The sequence below is a fragment of the Aquarana catesbeiana genome, linkage group LG04, assembly GCF_042186555.1.
Source record: "Aquarana catesbeiana isolate 2022-GZ linkage group LG04, ASM4218655v1, whole genome shotgun sequence".
NCBI lineage: Eukaryota > Metazoa > Chordata > Amphibia > Anura > Ranidae > Aquarana > Aquarana catesbeiana.
Window position 1 is genome coordinate 8,131,786 of NC_133327.1, and position 26,400 is coordinate 8,158,185.

Consider the following 26,400-nt stretch of genomic DNA (forward strand, 5'->3'; position numbering starts at 1 on the left):
TGAGTTTTTCAAACATTCCAGCCACTGATTGGATTACTACATTACTGTGTGTTTCTCTTGCTCCCGTCTATTCTATAGTCCCATGTTTTTGTTGACCTTGTGGATGTTTTATTGGTAAAAGCTCAGTTTGGGTAGACACAACTATTTAAACCACACTGAGGTGTTCTTTGTCTTTACATCTGGGGGTACATTCATTAAAAAAAAATCATTGTTTAGGGGCGGAGCTAGCCGGAGACCAAGATGGCCGCGGTTTAAGCAGCGAGTTAACATCGGCACACACCGGGTTCCCAAGACCTCAATCGCACACAAAAACCGGGCATTCTAGCTCGCACAACCCAGGAGATCAAACGGTCACCATGCCAAGATGGCAGGCAGAGGAGTCCTGGCCCCAGAAACTGACCGAGTTCTTCCCGCCGGGCCTAGGCAAAATGGCGCCGGCGCGACCTCCACGCCAGTATCCAGATCCACACCGAGCTTAACACAGAAGGGGAAATCTCAAAAAAGAAACAGCCCACCTAAAGGATCACAATCCTCTTCAGCTACACCAGACTCTGGAAGTCCAGAGAAATCCCGGGTGAGGATGGATGCAGCAGATGAAAAACATGAGGTGAGCTCTGCCCATGATTCAGGGGATGACACCAGGGAGCTGCCAAACTCCATAAATTACTTCCCTACTACCAATCAGCCGGTCATAGATACTGTGCTTAAAGAAATGCTGGAATAACTGAGAAGCTCTTTGTATTCTGACATGGTATCCTGTATTCACACAGTTAGTAGAGACTTACAGGAGGTATCAGAAAGAGTGACACATGTGGAAGATAAGATGGGGGAGTTTGCCACTACCATTAATGCATTAGTGGATGCAAACGAAAGTAATGAGGATGTCATAGACAGTATAAAAGCCAAAATGGCGGACATGGAGGATAGAGCCAGGAGAAATAATGTCAAAATACGCGGTATTCCAGAATCTGTCCTACAGCAAGACCTGCGTAACTACGTATCTCAGCTCTTTACCACAGTACTACCAGAAATGTCAGCAATAGATTTTACTGTCGACAGGATTCCCCGCCTCCCCAAACCCACTCATCTCCCCGCCAGCATACCCCGGGATGTCATTCTGCAACTCCACTTCTACCACACTAAAGAAAAGTTGATGTCAGTGTCCCGCCATAAAGAGCTAATACCGTCACCATACACAGACCTGCAATTTTATGCGGACTTATCTCAATTTACCTTACAAAAACATAGGAACTTAGGCACCATTACCAAGGCGCTTAGAAACCACAAGCTAAGTTACAAATGGGGATTTCCCACAAAACTAATTGTCACCAAGGACAGAAAAGAGCACATAATGGACTCCGTAGACAAAGGCATGGGACTGCTAAGCAAGTGGGGCATTATACCTGAACCGTCCACATCTTCACGCTACGATAAGGATAGCAATCAAGAATCTGAGTGGCGCACTGTCAATCAGAAGAACGCACGCTCTCATAAATAACCTGGGCCCAGGTTCGAGACAAGAGCACTAATACTCGCTGAGGAAGAGTCTCTTCCAATTTGAACTGTTCTCCTTTGTTGGTCCTGAAGACCACCTTTATCCCCACTAAATATTGAGTGGCTATGTGCCATACTCATCCTTTCCCTACTCATGTTAGGCTTACAGCCTCTGTTTTTTCCAAATTCTGTGATCTTTTTTTATTTTTTACAGTCAAGAATAACCTTCAAGGTATCGTACTGACCAGAATTGTACCTGCAAAACCAATTCGGACGCCAAGAAGCCCTCAAGATCCACTCTTCTATCTACCTTCTTCTACATAATACCCACCACACATCATTTCATCAACTTCCAAAATGGCTATTAATTTCCTAGCAATCAATGCAAAAGGTCTCAATCATCCAGCAAAGAGAAGATCCCTATGGAAGGAGGCCCTGCAACACAAAAGTGATATAATGTGTGTCCAAGAAACACACTTTTGTGTATCATCACCACCTAAATGCTCTCAACCAAGTTCCCATTTATTTTTAATGCCAATGCCAATACTAAACAAAAAGGGGTGATGATAGCAATAAGAGATACTGTAGCATTCAAGACCCACAAAACGATTTGTGATCCACAAGGGAGATTTATTATTTTGATTTGTGACATTAATTCCACCACTTATACGATTGTCAACATATATGCACCTAATACCAGACAAATAAAATTCTTCCATAAGGTAATACGAAAAATACGCACGGAACAAAAGGGACTATTGGTGATGTGTGGAGATTTAAATGTTACCCCAGATCCGATGATAGACTCAACAGCTAAACCAAAACATTCTCCGCCATCTCTGAAGGCTGCACTACGATCCTACGATCTATATGACACTTGGAGATGTATGAATGCTAATGAACGGGATTACTCATTTTTTTCTGGTGTCCATAAAACCTATAGCAGAATCGATTTAATTTTAGTGAATAAACAAATCCTATTCAAATGTAAAACAGCTAAAATTAACAATATCACCTGGTCGGATCATGCCTCAGTGTCATTAGCGGTGGGTGACCCCTCCGCGCATGGACCTACCTTTGTGTGGAAACAAAACTGTTTCAGAATGATCCTACCAAATCTTACCTAATGAAACAACTTATAGAATTCTTTGTGTTCAATCAGGATTCACTCTCTTGCCCTTTTGCCGTATGGAATACACACAAGGCGTTTGCAAGGGGAATCCTGATTCAACAAGGGGCTAGAAACAAAAGGAGGAGGCAGCATCAAGTTGATTCACTAATATCCAAGATAGATCGCATTGAGAAACAAAACATGATACACACCTCTCAAAAATTAACAGAATCATTATCACACCTTCGTAATGATCTGAGACTCCTATTTATGGAGGATTTTGAAAAGGCCACTAGAAGGCTCAAATTATCATACTACACTAGTGGAAGAAGGGAAACTTTTAGCTAATAAACTTAAAGGCCAAATATATAAAACTCAAATTCCCTTTATAAAACACCCCATTACACATACTAAACATTATCACCCACAGCCAATATTACAGCTCACTCTATAACATCAAAGATGACACTACAGCACCACAGCCGACACCAGAGATCATTACATCATTTCTTAAACAAATTTCTCTTCCCAAACGTACCCAAGATCATTTCACAGACCTTAATTCTCCCATTACAAACGAAGAAGTGAAAAAAATTATATCAGCTTTACCGACAAACACATCCCCAGGACCTGATGGGTTCACAAGTGAATATTATAAGACATTTCAAGACATCCTGTCACCACATTTGGTGAGGATGTTTGACTCTGCTGCTGCCTCCTCCTCATTTCCTCCTGACATGTTACAGGTTTTGATAGTAGCTTTGCTGAAACCGGGAAAAGAACCTGACTCCCCACAAAACTTCAGGCCTATATCTTTACTAAATAATGACATCAAGATATATGCAAAGCTACTAGCAGAACGGTTAGTAAATATATTGCCTTCTCTTATTGATATAGACCAGTCTGGGTTTACCACAGGCAGACAGGCAGCAGACGCTACGAGGCGACTGATAGATTTTATCCATGTGGTTGGGGGAACGTCAAACGCCTTCTCTACTCCTCGCGTTGGATGCGGAGAAGGCGTTCGACAGGATACATTGGAAATTTCTAGCATTGGTATTGGACAAGTTCAGATTTGTAGGTCCGATCTATAGCGCCATAATGGCTCTTTATTCCACACCATCGGCACAAGTCTACATTTCGGGTGCTCTATCTACACCTTTTACCAATACCAATGGAACCAGACAGGGCTGCCCCCTGTCCCCCTTAATGTTTAATCTCTTAATGGAACCGCTTGCTACCTACATACGGTCACACCCACAGATAGCAGGCATACAAATAGGCTCCAGAACTCACACCAAGTCTTTTTGCCGATTATATAATATTAATGCTTGCTAACCCGAAGGTATCTCTCCCCTCTGTACATGAAGCACTACTTTTCTTTAACAAAGTATCATATTATAAAATCAACAAAGCAAAATCCTACATACTAAACCTAGGTATACCAGATAAAGACAGTCAGGAATTAAAACAAACATTTCCCTATATCTGGAAAAAAGATGGCGTTAGGTATCTAGGTATAACCCTGACACCTAGAACAGAAGACCTAATATCGGCAAATTATACACCCTTCTTACACTCAATGGGGGCCAGATAAAAAAAATAGACCATAATGAATTATCATGGCTTGGCAGATTGGCAGCCTTTAAGATGCAGATACTCCCTCAGCTGCTTTATCTTTTCAGAACTCTACCAATCCCACTTCCCAACTCATTTTTTAATTCTATACAACCTATCATAAACAAATTCCTGTGGCAGGGGAGAAGAGCTAGATGTGCCTTTAATAGGCTGATCAAACACAGAAAAGTAGGTGGAATAGGGCATGTGCATTTACAGGACTACTATTTTGCAATGATTCTCACACAGATTCAACACTGGTTGCGAGCAGATTCCAACACAACATGGAAGGATATTGAAAGTACACTAATCCCCAAAGGAAATCTTAAAGATTTCCTTCTAACTACTCATCTCACCAAATCACTACACAAAAAGCTAACCCCTCCTATACTAGTATCAGTAAGAGCATGGACACACCTATGCAGTTATCAAAACTGGAGTGACAGAGTAACACCATTGAAATTTCCCATATCAGCATTTACACATATTATTCCGGACCTCAATCTAACTAGTTGGCAGACAAAGGGAATATATTAAAGACATTCGCTAAATTACAACAGGACTGCCATCTACCTCATACCGAGCTCTACAGATATACACAATTAGCCCATCTACTCACAAGGAACCCTAATCATAACACTACCGAAAAAACGGACTCAATTTTATCAAACAAAATCAAACACACGGAAAGGCATATCACTGCTATACTGGAGACTACAAGAAAAGAATATATGTACAAAAACACAGTCCACAAGAAGCACCAATTTAGCCGAAATGCAGCAAAAAATACTATTGAGATGGTACCTGACTCCACATCGCATAGCAAAAATATTTCCGGGAGCTTCTCCGGATTGCTGGAAAGATTGTGGAAATACTGGTACACTGATTCATATACTCTGGTTCTGTCCAAAACTGAGGGGTTTCTGATCATAAGTAGAAAGGTTAATGATGGACATCACAGGTACAAAACAATCATTATCCCCAGGGATGGCACTATTATCCTTGGATTTACATACTATCCCCTCAACATACAGAACAGTGATTTCACATATCTTGTTGGCCACTAGAATATCTATCCTGAGAAAATGGAAAGAAATAACTACCCCTACATTATTGGAAATAATACAAACCATACAAACTAATGGATCATACGAAGTATTACATGCATCAGCTAATGGGAATTATAAAAAGGTAAAGGAGCAATGGGATCCATGGAAAGATTGGTACAACTGGAAAGTAAAAATCTGAAATGAATAGATATCACCTTGACTGCTCTATGTTTTATGTTTTTAGTTATGTTGAAGTTATTTTTTTACAGTTAGGCTGACTGACTCTTACCAACAATTCCGTTTCACACTTTAAGGATTATAGCATAATGAATGTTTGATGTGCACAACTAATAGAATACCCACGGCGACAAAATAGAGTGATCGCAAGTGGGTGTTCATTGATTCTGTACAACACCACAATGTTAATATACTAACTCTTTCTCTCACTTAAATTTTGCCAACCAATAGCATTATGAGATCACAAAGCTATACTAGATTGTATGAAACATCAGAAAAAGAGAAGTGTTATTGTTACTAAAGATGTCAGACTTGAAAATGTACTGATTACCTTGTTATTTTTCTATTTCTGTCATTTAAAATTAATAAAAATTATTGATGAAAAAAATCATTGTTTGATCGTCACAGGTATTTGCCCAACCCTAACAAATTCTGAGAGTATTTTGCTTAGTGCAATGATTTCCTATGATCATCAGCTACATCTACTGACCATAATGCTGTATCTTTCCTGAAAGAGGTATTTCAGTATGACCAAAAGATGAAGCTGATAATCATAATAAATCAACATACTAAGCAAAATACAATCAGAACTCATGAGTTCCAGAGTTCTAATAACCCCCAGTTTGTTTTCAAGTTCATGGAGGGGTTCAAAGAACAGATACTGTTTTTTGTGGGTAAGTTTCCTACAGGATTTAGTGTCGTCCCCCGCTCCACCCCCCCCCCTCCCCCATGACATGTAATACGGTCTTGGTCACCCGAGTACCAGAGGTCAGGAACTATAGCAGCCAAGTATAGCTTCTGCCCTTAGCAGCCAACATTCCAATTACTCAGAGGCCCCCAGGCCTTAATACACAAAGATATAGTCATCATTCTATGGTACAAAGAGCTGAGCAATGATATGCAAAGAGTATATGTGGTCTTCAGGGAGTCAGGCAAGAACTGATACTACAGCAAATGTAACTAGTAGTGACAACTAGTGGCAGACCAAGGTCAGGGCTGATGATAAACACAGAGTAGTCCAGGAACAGGCTGAAGTCAGAAAGAGAGATCAAGGGACAAGGTAAGGCACAGCAATATTCCAGGAACTACGCTAGAAAAGGCAAGATTTCAGGGACTATGCTAGACTAGGCAAGATTATATGGCCAAGGTTAGGAAAGGCGAAATTCATTGTGCTGAACAAGGCAAGATTTTAGGGACTACACTAGACAGGGCAAGATTCCATGTAGTATGCTAGACAAGGCAAGATTCCAGAGACTACACTAGACAAGGTAAGTTTCAATGGACAAGGCTCAGCAAGGCAAGATTCCAGTGACTAGGCTAGACAAGGTAAGATTCCATGGACAAAGCTGAGCAAGGCAAGATTGCGGGGACTACATTAAAAAAGGCAAGATTTTAGGGATTACACTGGACAAGGCAAGATTCCATGAACAAGGCTAGGCAGGGCAAGATTCCAGAGTTTACACAAGACCGGGCAAGATTTCAGGGATTTTGCTAGACAAGGCAAGATTCCATGAACAAGGCTAGGCAGGGTAAGATTCCAGAAACTACACAAGACAAGGCAAGATTCTATGGACAAAGTTAGCAAGGCAAGATTCCAAGGACTATGTTAGACAAGGCAAGATTCCATGGACAAGGCTAAGAAGGGAAATATTCCAGGGACTACACTGACAAGGCAAGATTTCAGGGATTATGCTGGTCAAGGCAAGATTCCATGAATAAGGCTGGCAGGGCAAGATTCCAGAGACTACACAAGACAAGGCAAGATTCTATGGACAAAGTAAGGCAAGGCAGGATTGCAGGAACTATGCTAGACAAGGCAAGATTCCATGGAAAAGGCTAAGAAAGGCAAGATTCCAGGGACTACACTGACAAGGCAAGATTTCAGGAATTACGATGGACAAGGCAAGATTCTGTGGAGAAAGCTAGTCAAGGAAAGATTCCAGAGACTACACTTGACAAGGCGAGATTCTATGGACAAAGTTATGCAAGATTCCAGGGACTATCCTAGACAAGGCAAGATTGCATTAACAGAACTAAGCAAGGCAAGATTCCAGGGACTACACTGAACAAGACAAGATTTCAGGGATTACGGTGGACAAGGCAAGATTCTATGGCGAAGTCTAGGCAGGGCAAGATTCCAGAGACTACACTAGACAAGGCAAAATTCTAAGGACAGAGTTAGGCAAGGCAAGATTCCAGGGACTATGCTAGACAAGGCAAGATTCCATTAACAGAACTAAGCAAGGCAAGATTTCATGGACAAAGTTAGGCAAGGCAAGATTCCAGGGACTACACTGAACAAGGCAAGATTTCAGGGATTACTATAGACAAGGCAAGATTCCATGAACAAGGCTAGGCAGGGTAAGATTCTAGAGACTACACAAGACAAGGCAAGATTCTATGGGCAAATTTTGGCAAGGCAAGATTCCAAGGACTATGCTAGACAAGGCAAGATTCCATGGACAAGGCTAGGAAAGGAAATATTCCAGGGACTACACGGACAACGCAATATTTCAGGCATTCCACTGGGCAAGGCAAGATTCCATGAATAAGGCTAGGCAGGGCAAGATTCCAGAGACTACACAAGACAAGGCAAGATTCTATGGACAAAGTTACTGTTGGCAGGGCAGGATTGCAGGTACTATGCTAGACAAGGCAAAATTTCACGGTTAAGGCTAAGAAAGGCAAGATTCCAGGGACTACACTGAACAAGACAAGATTTCAGTGATTACGATGGACAAGGCAAGATTCTTTGGACAAGTCAAGGCAGGGAAAGATTCCAGAGACTACACTAGACAAGGCAAAATTCTATGGACAAAGTTAGGCAAGGCAAGATTCCAGGGACTACACTGAACAAGGCAAGATTTCAGTGATTACGATGGACAAGGCAAGATTCCATGGAGAAGGCTAGTCAGGGCAAGATTCCAGAGACTACACTAGACAATGCAAGATTCTATGGACAAAGTTAGGCAAGATTCCAGGAACTATGTAAGACAAGGCAAGATTCCATTAACAGAACTAAGCAAGGCAAGATTCCAGGGACTACACTGAACAAGACAAGATTTCAGGGATTACGATAAACAAGGCAAGATTCCATGGAGAAGACTAGGCAGGGCAAGATTCCAGAGACTACACTAGACAAGGCAAAATTATATGGACATAGTTAGGCAAGGCAAGATTCCAGGGACTACACTGAACAAGGCAAGATTTCAGGGATTACGATGGACAAGGCAAGATTTCATGCGGAAGGCTAGGCAGCGTAAGATTCCAGAGACTACACAAGACAAGGCAAGATTCTATGGACAAAGTTTGGCAAGGCAAGATTACAAAGACTATGCTAGACAAGGCAAAATTCCATGGACAATGCTAAGCAAGGCAAGATACCATAGACAAGTTTAGACATGGCAAGATTCCAGAGACTACGCTAGACAAGGCGGAAATTAGCATAATTACAAAGCTCAGAGAGAAGTGGATATGGGAAAAGTGCAGTTACAACAAGTAACCCCTGGGATGAGCTTAAAGGTTTTGACAGATCTGGAAAAGGTGCAGTGGCAGCAAGCAACCACTAGGAAGCACTGAGTAGCTGCAACAGATCTGGGAAAGGTGCAGTGGCAGCAAGTAACCACCAGGACAAGCTGAGAGGCTGCAACAAATTTGGGAAATGTGCAGTGGCAGAAATAGCCAATGGGAGGAGTTGGGAGGCTGCAATAACCATAGGAGCATGTAAGCAGGTTGAAAATAGCTTAGGTGCTGTCCCAGACACGAGGGTATGTTAATGCTTTCCCGGTTCTTTAGTCTTTTGGTGAGTTTTTCTCTGCGTCCGACCCACTGATCTTGTTTTATGTAAGAGGAACTGTGTACCAAGAGCTGGAGGCCATAGAAGACCCAAAGGGGTATAGGGCCCATAATAGGACCGGGAGAGAGAGATCCAGGACCTGTAAGGGATTGAGGGGGAGAATAACAGGTGAGGAGCAGAAGGAAGTCGCTCGTTACTACCTGGATGTAAAGTCATCAGAACTTGGGGTTTGCCCTAAAACACCAGCGGCTGAAGAATACCTTTGATGGCCCCTTTAGTTTCATGGACACTACCTTTGCAGGTATGCCAGGACAGCATACAGCCAGAGTTAGGGTTAAGGATTTAGGGAAGAAATATGTCACTGAATGTTGGACTTTGTAACGCCTTTGTACTTTTCAAGTAAACTTTTGTTCCCACCTGGTCTGAAGTTATTCAAAAGGGTGTAATGCAAGTAATCATCACCATCCCATGGTTTAGTTCACTGGGTACTTGGGGTATAAAGACAGCTCTGTAAAAGTTAATACAGTGTTGAGTGCAAGCAAGTGGTTATCTAGGGTAAGGGAAGTACACCAAGCAACCTGTCCTTAAACGTGTGCCTTAAATAGGTGGGATAGCCTCTTGTAGGAGGGAGTTGTTGTCAGCATTCTCTCCGGGAGCCCAGGTACAGAAGAGTTAAGTGAAGTTAAGTGCACATATGGAGTCTGCACTATGTGCACAGTGGGACCCCATACCATTACTGGGGTTGAGGTAGCAGTGATACGCTGGATGGGTCGATGTGGACAAGGCTCAGCGTGTCCTTCCTAAATGCAAATTACAGAGAGAGTATACATTGACACGGGGACCCAGGGGTTAACCGAGGACAGTTGCAGTGCAAGTGTACACGGTGTACGTTCATATCTGATGGTAGAGGCCCACCTTAAGGTTAATTATACCCCCACGGCGGCCTCTGCCTTGTCCCAGGGCTTTGATGAAGACAGCACAAGAGCAAGGGTACCCCATGTGTAGTAAAGTGAACCTGTCACAGGTGCCTAGCGTAACCCAGAAAAACCCGCTCGGGGCAGGCCTCTCATGTGACCCTTGGCACCCAACTAGGAGGGAAGCATGGAGCATGTGACAACCACCCTGTCACCCTGACCTGCCCCTACAAGTGCATCTTATATTCATAGTTGGTGAGGTTAAAAAAAAGGCACAAGTTCATCAAGTCCAACCTGTGTGTGTGTTTTTATGTCAGTATAACATTGTATATCCCTGTATGTTATGGTCGCTCAGGTGCCTATCTAATTGTTTTTTGAAATTATCTATTGGTCTGGCAATTACTATCCAATGGTCTGGCAATTACTTGACTGGGTTCCTTAAGGACCTTTGGGTGCATGCCATCAGGTCCCGGTGACTTATTAATGTTAAGTTTTTCAAGTCTATTCCTAATTCTTTTCTCTGTTAGCCATGAGGGTGCTTCCTGTGATGTGTCATGAGGATAAACATTGCAGTCTTGGTTACTGAATCCCCTCGTTTCTCTCGTGAAGACTGAGCAGAAGAATAAATGCAATACCTTCGCCATCTCTCCGTCTTTTGTAACCAGATTCTGTTCATCATTCTTTACGGGGCCAATATGATTTGACCTCCCTCTTTTACTATTTATATACTTAAAGAATTTCTTGGGATTTTTTTTACTCTCCTCCGCTATGTGCCTCCTCCCTTTGTGTTCTATCTTAGCCTAACAATAACTCAATCCAAATCCATTCCTAACAATAAACTTGATGCTTTTATCAATACACAATAGTGTTCACACACTTCCTTGACATCAACCCCCCCCCATACCCCCAACAGTACTGTCCTCTGCCCTTATTTACATCACCCTCCACATTACTGTCCTCATCCCCTCTCCCCACATTATAGTCATCAGCCACCCCACATTACTGTCTTCAGACCCCACATTACAGTTCTCAGCCCCCTTCACATTACAGTTCTGGCCCCCTTAACATTACTGTCCTCAGCCCCCCTGCATTACTGTCCTCAGCCCCCACATCACATTTCTTAGCCCCCCCACATTACAGCCCTCAGACTCCCCACTTTAATGTTCTCAGCCCCCCCACATTACAGTCCTTAGCCCCCACTTTAATGTTCTCTGCCCTCTCCCATTTTGCAGTCCTCACCCCCCCTCCACTTTAATGTCCTCATCCTCCCACATCACAATTCTCAACCCCCCACTTTAATGTCCTCACCCCCCCATATCACAGTCCTCAGTTCCCCCACTTTAAGGCCCTCTGCCCCCTACATTATAGTTCTCAGCTCTCCCCGCTTTAATGTCCTCAGTCCCCCACATCACAGTCCTCAGTTCCCCCACTTTAATGTTCTCAGCCCACCCTCCACATGACAGTCCTTACCCCCCCAAATTTAATGTCTGCAGCCCCCCCACATAACGGTCCTTAGCCCCCCCTTTTAAGGCCATCAGCCCCCCACATCACAATCCTCAGCTCCCTCTACTTTAATGTCCTCAGCTCACCACATAACAGACCTCAGCCCCCCACTTTAATGTCCTTAGCCCCCCACATTACAGTCCTCAGACTCCTCCAACTTTAATGTCCTCAGCCTCCCACATCACAGTCTTTAGCCTACCCCGCATCACTGTCCTCAGCCCCCCTCTTGAATATCCTAAGAGCCCCCCCCCCTTATTTAGTCCTTAGCTCCTTTTCACATCAGCCACCCTTCAACTTCGGCCCCCCTCACTGTCCTACCTTACACAGACAGAGCAGAGGGTGAGAGGCACAGCATGCCTGGATGGAGGGCGGAGCTGCAAGATAGTGATTGGTTGCTAGGGCCACCTTCATCCTAGTAGTCAACCACTTGCTTGGGCAGCGCCCACCCTCTATCCAGAACTGTCCTGTCTCCCACTGTTGGCTCTGTGTGAATTACAGAGCGACGACTGGGAGAAGAAAGGGCTCCTAAATGGTGGGAACACCACAGTCCGAATTGGACAGTGACTCAGTCTGCGTTTGGATTGAGGTCTGTGATGCCTGTTATATTTATATTTAGTGATGCCTGGTATATTTATTTAAAATCGATCAATCCTGATGTACTGCAGGCCATCTCATTTATTGAGGTCCTAAAATGCCAGGACACTGCAAACACCCCCAAAATGGCCCATTTTTGAAAAGTAGACAGTCTAAGGTATTTAGAGGCATGGCAAGGTTTTTTGAAGTTGTATTTTTTGGTCACAGTTTTAAAAAGGAATGAAGAAATTAACAAAAGTTTAAGGGTTTTTTTCACATTTTTTTTACATACAATCCCCAGTGCAGTACAGCATTATCATATGACTGGTATGGCAGTGATCAGGAATACTAACTGGTGACAGTATGTAAAAAAAATGAATAAATAAATAAATAATTTTTTATTCAATTTTTTAAACCTTGTTTTAAGATTTTGATTTTTTTTTTACATAATCTCATCAGGGTAGTTCAGTGTCACCATAGCGGGAGGTGATCAGGGATTCTATTTTTTTTTACACTATTATTGCTTATAACAGTGATGATCATAATGATCATAGTGGTGATTATAAGCAAAAGTTTTAGCTGTCATGAATGGCTTTCATTCATGACAGCTTGCTTACTATTGTGATGTGTGATTTGGCTACAGCTAATCACATGGTACAGGGTGCTGTGGTTGGCCCTGGCATCATGTGATAGCTGTGGGCCACTCGCAGCATCAAAAAAGTAAGTAAAGCATTCCTGCATGGAAGGCATTCATGACCCTTTCGTTTACATAGTAATCATGTGATCGCTATGACCAATAATAGCGATCACATGATACCCCGGCCTCTCACAACGGCTGGATACCCAGCGGAGTAATCTACTGTGGGTGCCTGCAGCTGCTGCCCGCTAGCAGTGGATCTACTGTTAGCGGGCGGCAAGTGGTTAAAGTTAATTCTGTGGCTATAAAAACTGGGGTGTGTTCCTGACACTTTAGAGCTAAGGAAGCAATAAAACATCATCAATATTATAGAAAAGGTTTAAACGTGACCTATACCATGTCCTGGAAACATGAGAACTTCCACAGACAAATAGGTATTCCATCATTGCTATTATGTAATCAAATGTATGAGGGGTCATATCACCTCCTTACATGATCACCTCTGACCTGATCATATACTGTAGAGTGTGATGATTATAACCTATTTTATATTCTGCCTCTATCCAGGTGTTAAACCTGGAAACTGCCCACCCATGAATTTGTTTTGCGTATTCCGGAATGGCACCACCAGCAACCCAAATGCATGTACAAAGGACGCTGACTGTGATGGAAAGAAGAAGTGCTGCAACAGATGTGGAATGCATTGCCTAGACCCTCAGTAAGCTATCACTGGTAAGACTGTGCATTAAATAGAAAAGACTTAACTTCTGAAAAACAAAGTATGAAATGCTACACAGAAATCATCATCCCTATCAGGAGTGGGAAGGATGAGGTTCTTGGCCAAATCATCGCCCTAAAACTGCTTACTTTGGAAAGAGCAAGTCGACAGCTTTACCGAGTAAGCAAAACAGACCAAACAAACCATTAACATCCAGTTTTCCATTACTCATTATGCCAGTGTCGGTCGCTCATGCACGTCGCACGGGCACCGCCCCCCCCTATCCATCCATCTAGCCCCCTAATCTACATGCAGGGCGCCAGGTGCAAGGATTTCAATGTTTTTTTTTTTTTGGAAGCACATGATTAGAGCCTGAGGCTCTAATTGGCTTCATAAAAGGGTGGGCTCAGGACGCAGAACACTGTGCCCTGAGCCCACCCAGTTGTGTGACATTAGCAAATTAATATTCGCTAATGTCTTCCTGTTTTTCCTCCTGGCCATTCAGCCTGAGACCCGATTGGCCGGGAGTCCTAAGATCCCATCGGCTGGATTACAGGACTTGGCTTGGAGGAAATCGCCAGGACTCTGGGAGAGAGATGCAGGGATAAAGGTATGTGTGGGGCTGGAGGGCGATGGGCGAGCAAGCGAAGCGGCGCTCGATGGGGTGGGTAGCGGCGATCGAGCGAGCGACGGGGGTGGGAGGAGTGTTCGGTGGTGGTAGGATAAATGAATAGCTGGCTGGGGGGGTGGGTGTCTGGCTGGGTGCGTGCCACAGGACGCCCCCCCCCCCCCCCCCCAGGAAATTTGAGCACCAGCTGCCACTTCTTTGTGCCAGTCATAGTTTGATTGTGAGCACCCAAACACATACCATAGTTCAAAAAACCCTTCCTCACTAACAGCTCTAGACAAGAGTTCAACTACCCAAAGTCAACATCAGGAACAAATAAGAAACCAATTAACTACTGTCAGGAGAAAAAACAAAGTTGTAACAATAACCTGTGAAAGAACGGGAAGGGAGGAGGCTGGGGACTTGTCCAGGGGAACCGATCTAAAGGCAGAGTGACAAACCTTTGATGACCAGGCCATTTTTTGCGACATGCCACTGCGTTATTTTAACTGACATTTGCGCGGTCGTGCGACGCTGCACCCAAATAAAATTGATGTACTTTTTATCCCATAAATAGCGCTTTCTTTTAGTGGTATTTGATCACCTCTGAGATTTTTATTTTTTGCGCTAGAAACAAAAAAAGATTGACAATTTTGAAAAAAAAAAAACAATATTTTTTACTTTTTGCTATAAAACATACCCAATATACAAAATTTAAAAAATGGAATTTCTTCATCAATTTAGGTCAATATGTATTCTACTACATATTTTTGGTTAAAAAAAAATCATAATAAGCATGTCTTGATTGGTTTGCGCAAAAGTTATAGCGTCTAGAAACTATGGGATATATTGATTACATTCTTTTTTTTTTTTACTAGTAATGGCAGCGATCAGCGACTTATAGTGGGACTGCGACATTGCAGCGGACAAATCTGACACCAAGTGACACTTTTTGGGGACCAGTGACACCAATACAGTGATCAGTGCTAAAAAAAATGCACTGTCACTGCCCTAATTACACTGGCAGGGAAGGGGTTAACATCAGGGGTGATCAAAGGGTTAACTGTGTCTCTAGGGGGTGCTTTCTAACTGTGGGGGAGGTACTTTGCCTGGGGGAAGACAGAGATCCGTGTTCCTGCTTGGCAGGAACACAATATCTCCATCTTCCCCTCTCACAGAACGGCGATCTGCCTTGTTTACATAGTTCTGTCTACTGGCAGAACACTGTTCTGCCTCTCCTGAGAACGATCAGCGTGTCCTGGTGGGCATTGCATCCGCCGGACCCACTGATTGGCTCCTGCTGTGTTCAATCACACGCCGCAGAGCCAGTGCACGAAATCACGTACAGGTATGTGATTTTGTGCACAAGGACCACCCTGCCGCAGTAATGTATATGTGTGGGGCGGTCCATAACGGGTTAAGCAGCCTTCCTAACCCCATCCTCAAGCTAGTCTAGTCAGTAGGTATATACTCCCCTATATGTTGTAAAAACTGGAACAAGAAGAACTTCTCCGATGCCCAACTGTGGTATAACTATGTATCATGAGCTAAGCTCTTAGTCTCTGCACCAGAGGAGCTTACACTCTAATGTCTCTCCTCACAGTCACACACTAATATTATTATACATTTATATAGCTCTGACATATACCGCAGTGCTGTACAGACAACACGGAACCAGTCACATCAGTCTCTCTACCAGGGGAGCTTACACACTCATTTTTATTATCATCATTATTATTATTGTTAATCATTCTTTTCTTTCTATCATTTAAGTTGAAGACTCAGGACAAGAAGCCATTGAAGACATTTGTGGAGAGATGAGATCAACAGGACGTCACACCCACACAGGAATTGTCTTTAAATAAATAATTCTTTAATTCTGCTCTAACAGTTTTTGTTTTCTTTATTAATAAGGAATTCTGACTCGTAACGCTCGAGTTCACTTTACACAATACAGAGGGGTCACAATTACCAACGATAGATAAGACATTAAAGCTGAACTGGACTTAAAACTTAAATTCAACTAAATTCTCAATAGCAGCAGAGGATAAAAAAATCACTTTGTGTGTAAAAACGCATCTGCAGATCCAGATATTATCATATAAAAATAGCAGTGACACCATCACTGTGCTGTACATTGCCAGTGCAGAGAGCAGAGCTGTTGGAGGGACCCAGAAGGCTCCACCCACTAGAGGCTGCCTGTAGAAAACTAGATTAGGGGGCGGAGACAAGACCAGTCACTCTGCACAAGGAGAGAGAGCAGCAGTGACCAGTCTTTATTACAGGAAGCTCCTGCACAAAGGTAAAGTCTCACACTGGATTACTGCACAGATCTGGAAGAAATACACCTGTGGCCAAAAGTTTTGAGAATGACACCAATAATAATTTTCACAAAGTCTGCTGCTTCAGCATTTTTAGATCTTTTTGTCAGATGTTACTATGGTATACTGAAGTATAATTACAAGCATTTCATACGTGGCAAAGGCTTTTATTGACAATGACATGAAGTTTATGCAAAGAGTCCATATTTGCAGTGCTGACCCTTCTTTTTCAAGACCTCTGCAATTCTCCCTGGCATGCTGTCAATCAACTTCCGGGCCATATCCGGACTAGGGGCAGCCCATTCTTGCATAATCAATGCTTGGAGTTTGTCAGAATTTGTGGGATCTGTTTTGTTCTCCCACGTCTTGAGGATTGACCACAAGTTCTCAATGGGATCAAGGACTGGGGAGTTTCCTGGTCATGGACCCCAAATTTCCATGTTTTGTTCCCCAAGCCACTTAGTTATCACTTTTGCCTTATGGCAAGGTCCTCCGTCATGCTGGAAAAGGCATTTTTTCCTCACCAAACTGTTCTTGGATGGTTGGGAGAAGTTGCTCTCGGAGGATGTTTTTGTACCATTCTTTATTCAGGCTGTGTTCTTAGGCAAAATTGTAAGTGATCCCACTCCCTTGGCTGGGAGGCAACCTGATACATGAATGGTCTCAGGATGCTTTACTGTTGGTACACAGGACTGATGGTAGTGATCACCTTTTCTTTTCCGGACAAGGTTTTTTTCGGATGCCCCAAGCAACCAGAAAGGGAATTCATCAGAGAAAAAGACTTTACTCCAGACTTTCCAGTACCTTTTGCAGAATATCAGTCCATTCCTGATGTTTTTTCTGGAGACAAGTGGTTTCTTTGCTGCTCTTCTTGACACCAGACCATCCTCCAAAAGTCTTCTCACTGTGCGTGCCGATGAACTCACACCTGCCTGCTTCCATACCTGAGCAAGCTCTGCAGTGGTGGTGCCCCGATTGAATCAACTGTAAGAGATGGTCCTGGTACTTACTGGACTTTCTTGGTAACGCCCTGAAGCATTCTTCACATATGGAGTGTAAATGTTTTTTTAGGGGGATTAAATTAATTTATATGGCAAAGAGGGACTTTGCAATTAATTGCAATTCATCTGATCACTCTTCATAACATTCTGGAGTATATGCAAATTGCCATCTTAAAAACTGAAGCAGCAGACTTTGTGAAAATGTATATTTGTGTCATTCTCAAAACTTTTGGCCATGGCTGTACACAAAGCACAACAAGTTTCTGGAAGAACACATGATGAATGGATTTAGATGATATTTGTTAAATTCAATTCTGCATCAAAGTATTTTTGTTGATCACACTAAGGGGAATGTTTTATGTCAGTTTGGCCACTGTACATTGAAAGAACATTTACCAAGATCCTATATAAGATACAGTATATGTAGCGCTGCCACCTTGAGGGACACTCAAAGATTCTGTATCCCACTGGTTGCTTTGACCTTGCAACTCCTACCACGCCTCAGACACTCTGGGTTCTGACATTTTCTGTTATAACAAAAGAACTGAAAGGCATACACATACAAAGTAATCCAGTTAGATTTGTTTACTGATTAATTATTGGCAAATTAATTCAGCAATAGAGAATTTGTAACATCCAGGAGATAAGACACAGTTAAGAAAACTTGATGGCAAAACCAGTTAGGAAATTGACAACTAGAACACCTTAAGAATGTACAACCAGCAAATTTTAACCCTGAATAGAGTCTATGGCTACAGGCTCAAAAAAAGCATAGAGGTATTGTATAAACTCTAGATTCACATTAAACAAATAACCCTAGGGTCCTTGGTTGCTGTGTGGGCCTAGGTAGGCACCAAATGTTCTTATCCCTTGTGAGGGGGGATATTCTGTAGTCCTTTGAAAGCAGTTTGAGTCTTCAGCTAGCTCTTTAAGATGTGTACAATGTGTCTTGGCAAACAAGTGTAGCGCACCCGCGGATATAATGGGATCCCCCACATTGCACAGCCATGCACACCACATCCTCACAGCACACTTGAGTCAGAAGAACAGTCCAGTGCTTTGTTTTTATGCTTTATTGAGGGGAACAATCTTGGATAGGGATAGGGATATTAAGGGATGCCCACGTGATCAAAGCAGTAGAAATCTTCAGGGACACAACTATATACAGTCTATATATAAACTTCTTCTCTGCCTCCTACACACAGCTTAATTGCAGAACTACAACTCCCATGACCAGCTGGCTCTGTTTGTATGGTCTGCCAAAGGCTCAGTCAGATAAGTAGCAAATACCCTTTACAGGCAGGGACCGTGGACCCCTTGTTTGTGTAGCAAAGCGCTAGTGCCCATCTGTCCTCCTCCTATGGCTACTGATCCCAGCCATAGGCGTGCGCACAGGGTGTGCCAGGTGTGCCCAGGCACAACCTAATCACCCTGTGCAGCACAAATTCCCCCTACTGCCCTGGCTCCCCCATCTTCCCCTCCCCCGCAGTGCTGCTGGCTTCCCTCCTCTCCTGCTGACTGTTGCTGTGGAGATGTTTTAGGATGAGTGGGGGAAGGGGCCGGTAAACATGTAATTTACTGGCCCCTTCTCTTTCTGAGTGAACATCGTGAGTGATCAATAGTGTGTGTTTGAGATTTGGGGTGCATACCCTAATGCAATAGACTGCGCACGCCTATGATCCCAGCAACACCTATCGAGGCACCATCAGCCCACCTGACTGCAGCTGCCCCCCTCTCCAGCCCTCTTGGCTAAATTTCCACAGTCCTCCCAGACTGGCTCTGCATCCACCCTAGGCTGCTCTGTCCCAGTCCTCTCAGGCATGCCTCTCAGTTCTCTCCGACTGTAACACTCCCCAGCCCACCTGGCTGTCTTCCTCCCTGGAGATCTGCCCGGAAGTGTTTTCCCGCTGTCCTCCTCCTGCTCCCCAGCCTGATTGATTACTGAGTTCCACCAACCCACTAGCCTGTGGCCTATATGGGGTATGTTTCATTCCTAAAATGCTTACCACTTCTAGCACTTCTACTATGAGTTTATTATCAAAGTGTGTACCTCTGAGGAGAATATTCCCTATACCCATACCAAATCTAGGGATCATTTCTCTAGTGAGACATTTTACTATAGTTTTCGCATATTTTCCACAAAGGGGCGTATCTGAAAAGTCAGTTTGCATAATTTGAAATGGCTCTTCAGCAGGGGCGGACTGACAACTCATGGGGCCCCCGGGCAATAGGAGATTATGGGGCTACCGGGCAAAAGGAGATTATGGGGCCCCCAGGCAATAGGAGATTATGGGGCCCCCAGGCAATAGATTATGGGGCCACACAATATACACACACATACAGTATACACACACAGACACACAATATACACACATAGTATACACACACAGAATACACATACACACACTGAAAAAGGTACTGGAGAGGCGGGGCAGCTATAATCTTGGGGTTTTTAAAAAACACAGATTTTTACATACTGTCCCTAGTTTTATTGAGTCTGGCAACCCTGATGGGGCCCCTTAGTGGCATGGGCACTGCCCGAGGGCCCTGAATGGTCAGTCCGCCCCTGCTCTTCAGTATGTGGAAGGTGCTTCATAGGGGTAGGTACTGGCTTCCCAATGTTATGGGTTTGCCTTGATTTCCTGTATCTCAACTCATTTATCATCCCTGTCAGTTTAGTTCTCTTTGAAGTCTGCTTGCATAGCAGCTAATCAGGAAATTCTCATAGACAGATAGGAGCCAGCATTGTCATGCGCAGCTAGAAGCATAACTGGGCTACATTCCAACCTGGGGGGCAGCATCCTGTCCTCCCGGAAGTGTGAAACTTTCATTTTTTCAAAAACCATGGGAGTCTGGCTTCTCTTGGGAGTAAGGAAATATATGTACAAAATCCAGAAATATGATATTCATGTTGAATTCCAACAGGGCCCCTTAGTGGCATGGGGCCCTCGGGCAGTGCCCGAGTGCCGAATGGTCAGTGCGCCCCTGCTCTTCAGTATGTGGAAGGTGCTTCATAGGGGTAGGTACTGGCTTCCCAATGTTATGTGTTTGGCATGTAACACACAAATCTTTTAGCAGCATATGTTTGAAACCCTGGAGCCCACCAATGCCTGCTAACCTGTTAATAACCCAACACATCCCTCCTGTTGAGACATGGCAAGCCTCATGACTCAAAGAAAACAAAGAAGGAAACAGAGTCGGAGGAGCAACCATCTTTCCCTTCATAGTCCACAGGCCATCCTCATCACAAACAGCCCCTTTGGAGCACCAGGATGGTCCGTGAGGCGAGTTCTCCTGTAAGGCAGACAAAATGTGTAAATCAACAGGTACATCAGTCAGAAACAATATATGCATGGCACTGGATGGGTATTCCTAGATTGCTCTTTTAGCATATTCATCAGCCAAAGCATTTCCCTTTGAGACACTGTCATTCGAACGAGTGTGTGCTTTACACTTGATAACAGCAACCTGCAAGGGCATTTGCGCTGCTGTTAACAATCTGATGATTAAATCCTTATGCTGTATTGGCGATCCTGCTGTAGTTAAAAAAAAAAACCTTGTTCCTCCCCCTAGCAATGCCACACTGATGGGTGGCATTGCTAGGCATCACTGATATATAATGGTGCCAGTCAGTGCCCATTTGTAAGCACTGATTGGCACAGATTGGGCATAATTTGCACATGTGGATGGCCATGGGGTACATACCTGGCCATCCACATGTTGCCCCCTTCCCTGGTGGTCCTGGCGACTTCCCTGGTGGTCTAGTGTGGGCATCCGATGGGGGGCTGTGCTGATAAAAAATCAGCGCTGACCCCCCTGTCAGGAGAGCCGCCGATCGGCTCTCCTCTACTCGCGTCTCTCAGACGCGAGTGAGGAAAAGCCGATCAACGGCTTTTCCTATTGACATCGTGATCAGCCATGATTGGACACAGCTGATCACGTGGTATAGAGCCTTACCAAGATCGGTGGAGCGGTGTGTCAAACTGACACACCGCTCCACTGATCGCCGAGATGTGCTCCCCACGGGCACGTGGCGGCTGTTATCCTGCTGGACGTCATATGACGCCCAGTCAGGATAACTAAACCCCCGCCCGGCTGTCAATCTGCTATAGGCCGGGCGGGAAGTGGTTATGATTCAATATTTACTAGTTCTCTATTCTCTAACTTCCTGTAACAATCCTCCCATGAAACTGTTAACCAAACCAAAGCAATTTTATCTACTGGGATGCAATCCTCATGCTTTCTAGCCACATTTGTGAACCTATTGCAGGATTAAAATACATCCACATTCATTCTTACACTTTCTTTTACATTTTCTACAACATTTCTTCTTTTTAGTTCTCTTTAAATTTCTATTGCCGAGTCAGAAACTGTAGTAGCAGGCGTCTGCCTGCACTGTTCCTTCACTCACTGACACAGAGCCTGTAAGAGAACTATTAGTTCCCGTTCTGTGTGCACTCTCACGCATGCGCGCGCACACGGACAGCTGCAGATGCCTGTGCGCATCAATGCACATGCGCGTGCGAGGTGGACCGCGTGCATGCGCAAGAGCGCACCCATAACGCCAGCCGGCCTATTTAAAGAAGTGCTCTGACCCCAGACCGATGCTGACTGGTCTTCAGCTGTACCCTGATACCTGAACCCTGCTACTACCTGCTTGTTACCTGTTGATGAACCTGGCTTGTCTGTCTTGACCCTGCTTCTGGATCCTGTTTCTGCTCTGATTACCGGTTTCTGATCCTGGCTTCCCATTGGACTCTGCTTATGCCTACTACCTTGTACTGCACTGCTCGCCTGTTGCTAGACTCGGCTATCCATGTGACTTCGCTTCTGCCTGCTGCCTTGTACCCTGCTGCCCGCCTGTTACCGAACCTGACTACCCTTGAGACTCTGCTCCTGCCTCTGGCGTTCTCCCTCATTACTCAGCAAGTGCCTGCAATCACAGTCCTTCAACCTGCTGCGACTTCTTGCTGCAAGTATACCAGGGACTTTACATCACCCAACGTTCCAGCACCACAGTTCCTGCGGAGTGCCTCCTTAGGCCCAGCTGATCCTTGGCGCAGCACTGCTTATCCTGATCTGACGGTTTCCCTGCTCATCCAAGATCGCCACAAGTCTCCGGGTCCGCAGCTGCAGGCACTCGTGTTCCTCCTGGCCCTTGGTTCCCACTGTTCCACTTCCAGCGGGACCTGGACTGGAGATACAAGAGAGGCCGACCTCATCATTTCAGTCTCCAACCAGGTACGTGACAAAGCCTGTTGACCCCTTCCTTTCGGAAAATCATAAGCAGATCTGCAATTTGCTAGCTGTCCCCATGCACACAGATAGGGAGAGATTAACCCATTAGCTAACTCATCACTTACTTCTCTCTATAACATTTCTTGTTCATAAGCACTCTTATTTTTGGCAAACACATTCCAGACCTCCGCGTACCCAACATTTTGTAAATCTGCTACAATTGCTCTAATCCCATAAGGCTTCCAGCAAATATAAACTTTGCCTATATTTGCTGTGTAATTTCCCTGACCTTCTGTCACCCCTGGAAGAGCCACCTCTCTCAGAGGCATTTGTTCCAGTGGTGTACTTCGCAATTGAGAGGCAATTGGGTTTCTCCATGATTCAGGAGTTACAACAAGTCCTGTGTCTCGGAGAGCATTTTCCTTCGCTTTTGCTTGGTTCCTGATACGGACTGGTGAGGGACCCTGAGCCAATAGACTTGTAGGTTTATCTAATCTTCTGAACTTGGCTAAGGCGTCCCAGCTTTGTGAGTTATATTGCACTTCTTACTCCTCAAATTGCAAATAAACTCTGTTTTTTTTTTTTTTTTTACATTCAATACTACCACAATCAGACATTTTAAAAAATAAAATAATAAGAAAAAAACCCACGCCGTGGAAAAAAACTATAATGATTCTAAATAAATTCAAAATGTATATATGTGTATATGTTTACACATACACACGCATGCACATATGCAGTAGGGCTGCCGCTATAGCGTAAGGTGAATACCCCGAATAATGACAAAAAGAAATTTATACTCAGCGCTGCCTCTTTAAATCATAAATGTACATTTACCCATATCAAATGTGTATCATAAAACAACATATGCAACAAAGTGCCGATACAGTGCCAACAATTGCATACAGTTGTAATATTGTAAGCAGTTGTTGGCACTATATCGGCACTTTGTTGCATATGTTGTTTTACAATACACATTTGATGTGGGTAGATGTACATTTATGATTTAGAGAGGCAGCGCTGAGTATAAATTTCTTTTTGTCATTTTAAAAAGTAAGCTGAATAAAGCATCTGATTGTAATTTAGCAATACTTAACCCTGGGGCTTTTGCTATTTTTAAAAGGCGTTTGGCATTTTTCCTAGTTAACCCATAGCTTGCCATTACGGGTAAGACATTTTTATTAAACAAATTTCCCATTTCTATTTAGGTATACCTTATATTAAGTGAAGAATTTGAAATTTCTTATTACCTTGCTTTAGAAATTTTTCGTTACCTCCTTGATAAATGACAATATTTCGAATCCCGGGACCAAAGGACTCTCCTTGCTATAGCTCCATGACTGTGTACCAGCAGTCAAATATATATATATATCTCGAGATTTCTTTCTTGTTCTGTCTCTCAGAGGGACATCTCCTCTCTGAGTGGTGATAGGCTAACTAATCCCTGACTAGGTTTCCTATACCAAAGAACACACAGCAGGTTATTCATTCACTGTGGCTATTCCGCTGAGGGTACCTTCGCCCTAGGACCAGGGGCGGACTGACCATTGAGCCACTCGGGCACTGCCCGAGGGCCCTGGGCCACCAAGGGGCCCCATCAGGGTTGCCAGCCTCAGTAAAAGCAGGGACAGTATGTAAAAATCTGTGTTTTTTTTTACATCTGTCTCTGAAATGTCCCTTACCGACATCCTTTTGGTCTAAAAATCCCAAGATTATAGCTGCCCCACCTCTCCAGTACCTTCTCAGCCAATAGAAACATGTCTGTGTATACTGTGTGTACATGTATGTGTATACTGTGTGATTGTATACAGTGTGTGTGTATACTGTGTGGCCCCATAATCTCCTATTGCCCAGGGGTCCCATGAGTTGTCAGTCCGCCCCTGCCTAGGATCACAGGTGTACAAAAAATCATACAAAAATTCACCATTCAGCAATTTCTATTCACTCTTAGAAATTGTGGTACCTGCTTTTTAGTACACATCCAGTAGTGTATTTAGGTTCTGTGCTGCCCTAGGCCTGACTAAACTTGTGCACCCCCAAATTTAAATATGACCCACCCCTTGCTGTTCAAGACCCAACCTGAAATTTTCGAGCGGGGAAACTAGTTCTGAGGGCGGGGGGGCAATGGATTCCCTTAATTTGCATAGATTTCCTCTCACTTCCTGTTAGGCTATGGGGCAGGAAGTGAAAGGAATGGGACAGGGACGGTAAAAAATAAACAGCACAAGCCGGCGGGGACACTTTCCGTGCTGCAACCCTGAAAATGCTGCCCTAGGCCTAGGCCTCATCGGCCTAGGCCAGGATACAGCGTTGTACACATCCCTTATTTAAAGTATATGTCATATTGTCATTTCAAAGGGTAAGGAAAAATGAGTACTCTTATTATTCTAGTACATTAACACATGCACTTAATTACTTTACAATTTAACCAACCATATATCCGAAAAACAATTACTCTCAGTAAACATGCACAAGCAGAATGCATTTTTTAAAATAAGATAAGCATGCTACCCTGTTTCACCGAAAATAAGACCTAGCGTGATTGTCAGTGATGGCTGCAATATAAGCCCTACCCTCCCAAATAAACCCCACCCTGTTTCCCCGAAAATAAGCCCTACCCTGAAAATAAGACCTACAAGGACTTCAACTAGGGCTTATTTTGGGGGTAGGGCTTATATTGCAGCCATCACCGACAATCACGCTAGGTCTTATTTTCGGGGGAAACAGGGTACCTTCTGACATCTGCTTTAACATCTGCCCCCCCAGCATCTCACTCCCATACAGCAAAGACAATAATAACACGGGAGAAATATCTCACCTTAGGCGCCGTCGTTAGGTGTCCCTCCTGTAATGGGATGAGAGCCAGAGATGGATGTGTAGAGTAGAAGATCACGTCGGGGTCACCACTCTTAAGTTAACCTTTTTTTCGTTAGCCTTGTATTAGTCTTTTGAAATGAAGGACAGAAACATTCTCTCTCGATAGCATGTTTACTCCAGAGTAGATGTCATATAAATACGAATACAGGTTACAGGTTTATCAGTGTACACCGGTCCACGACTCAAAAGGGTGTGGCACTGACACAAATAAAACTTCAGCTTTTTATACAGATACAGTTAAAAATGGCAGCCTATGTATGGCCTGATACCAACAAACAAGTCACCTCCTACAAATCATCTTAACTAATTATTTCTACTATACATGGTCATACTGACCTCTAGATTATATTGTCATACTTAACCCATTCCCGCCGAGTGTACGCAGATATGCTACAGGCATCATCCTGGTACCGTTTTGTAGAGCGGGCGATCGGCTTTCCAAGTATAACAACCGATACGGCTAAAAGCCGCTCGGCTGTTATACCGGAGAAGCGGGAGGGGACGTCCCCCCTCCCGCTGCCTCCCGCCGCTCTTACTTGGCCTCCCGATCCACTGGGAGGCCCGATCACCAATCCGCCGCCTCCAGCGGCTATTAACAGTCTGGAACGAAGCCGTGAGCGGCTTAGTTCCAGCCTCCTAATTGTAAACACGGAAGCGATGTCATGACGTCACTTCCTGTTTACTCGGCTGCCAATGGCGCCAGTTTT

General features: G+C 44.0%; 1 protein-coding gene across 1 annotated transcript in view; it reads left to right on the forward strand.

The window, feature by feature from the left end:
- Positions 1–16,144, forward strand: part of LOC141139018 (antileukoproteinase-like) — a 42,279-nt gene extending 26,135 nt beyond the window's left edge. Inside the window, exons 4-5 of the mRNA XM_073624789.1 lie at positions 13,499–13,663; positions 16,030–16,144. Coding sequence (XP_073480890.1) covers positions 13,499–13,653 — 155 coding nt within the window. The 3' untranslated portion in view covers positions 13,654–13,663; positions 16,030–16,144. The remainder of the gene's footprint in view (positions 1–13,498; positions 13,664–16,029) is intronic.
- Positions 16,145–26,400: the final 10,256 nt, after the last annotated feature.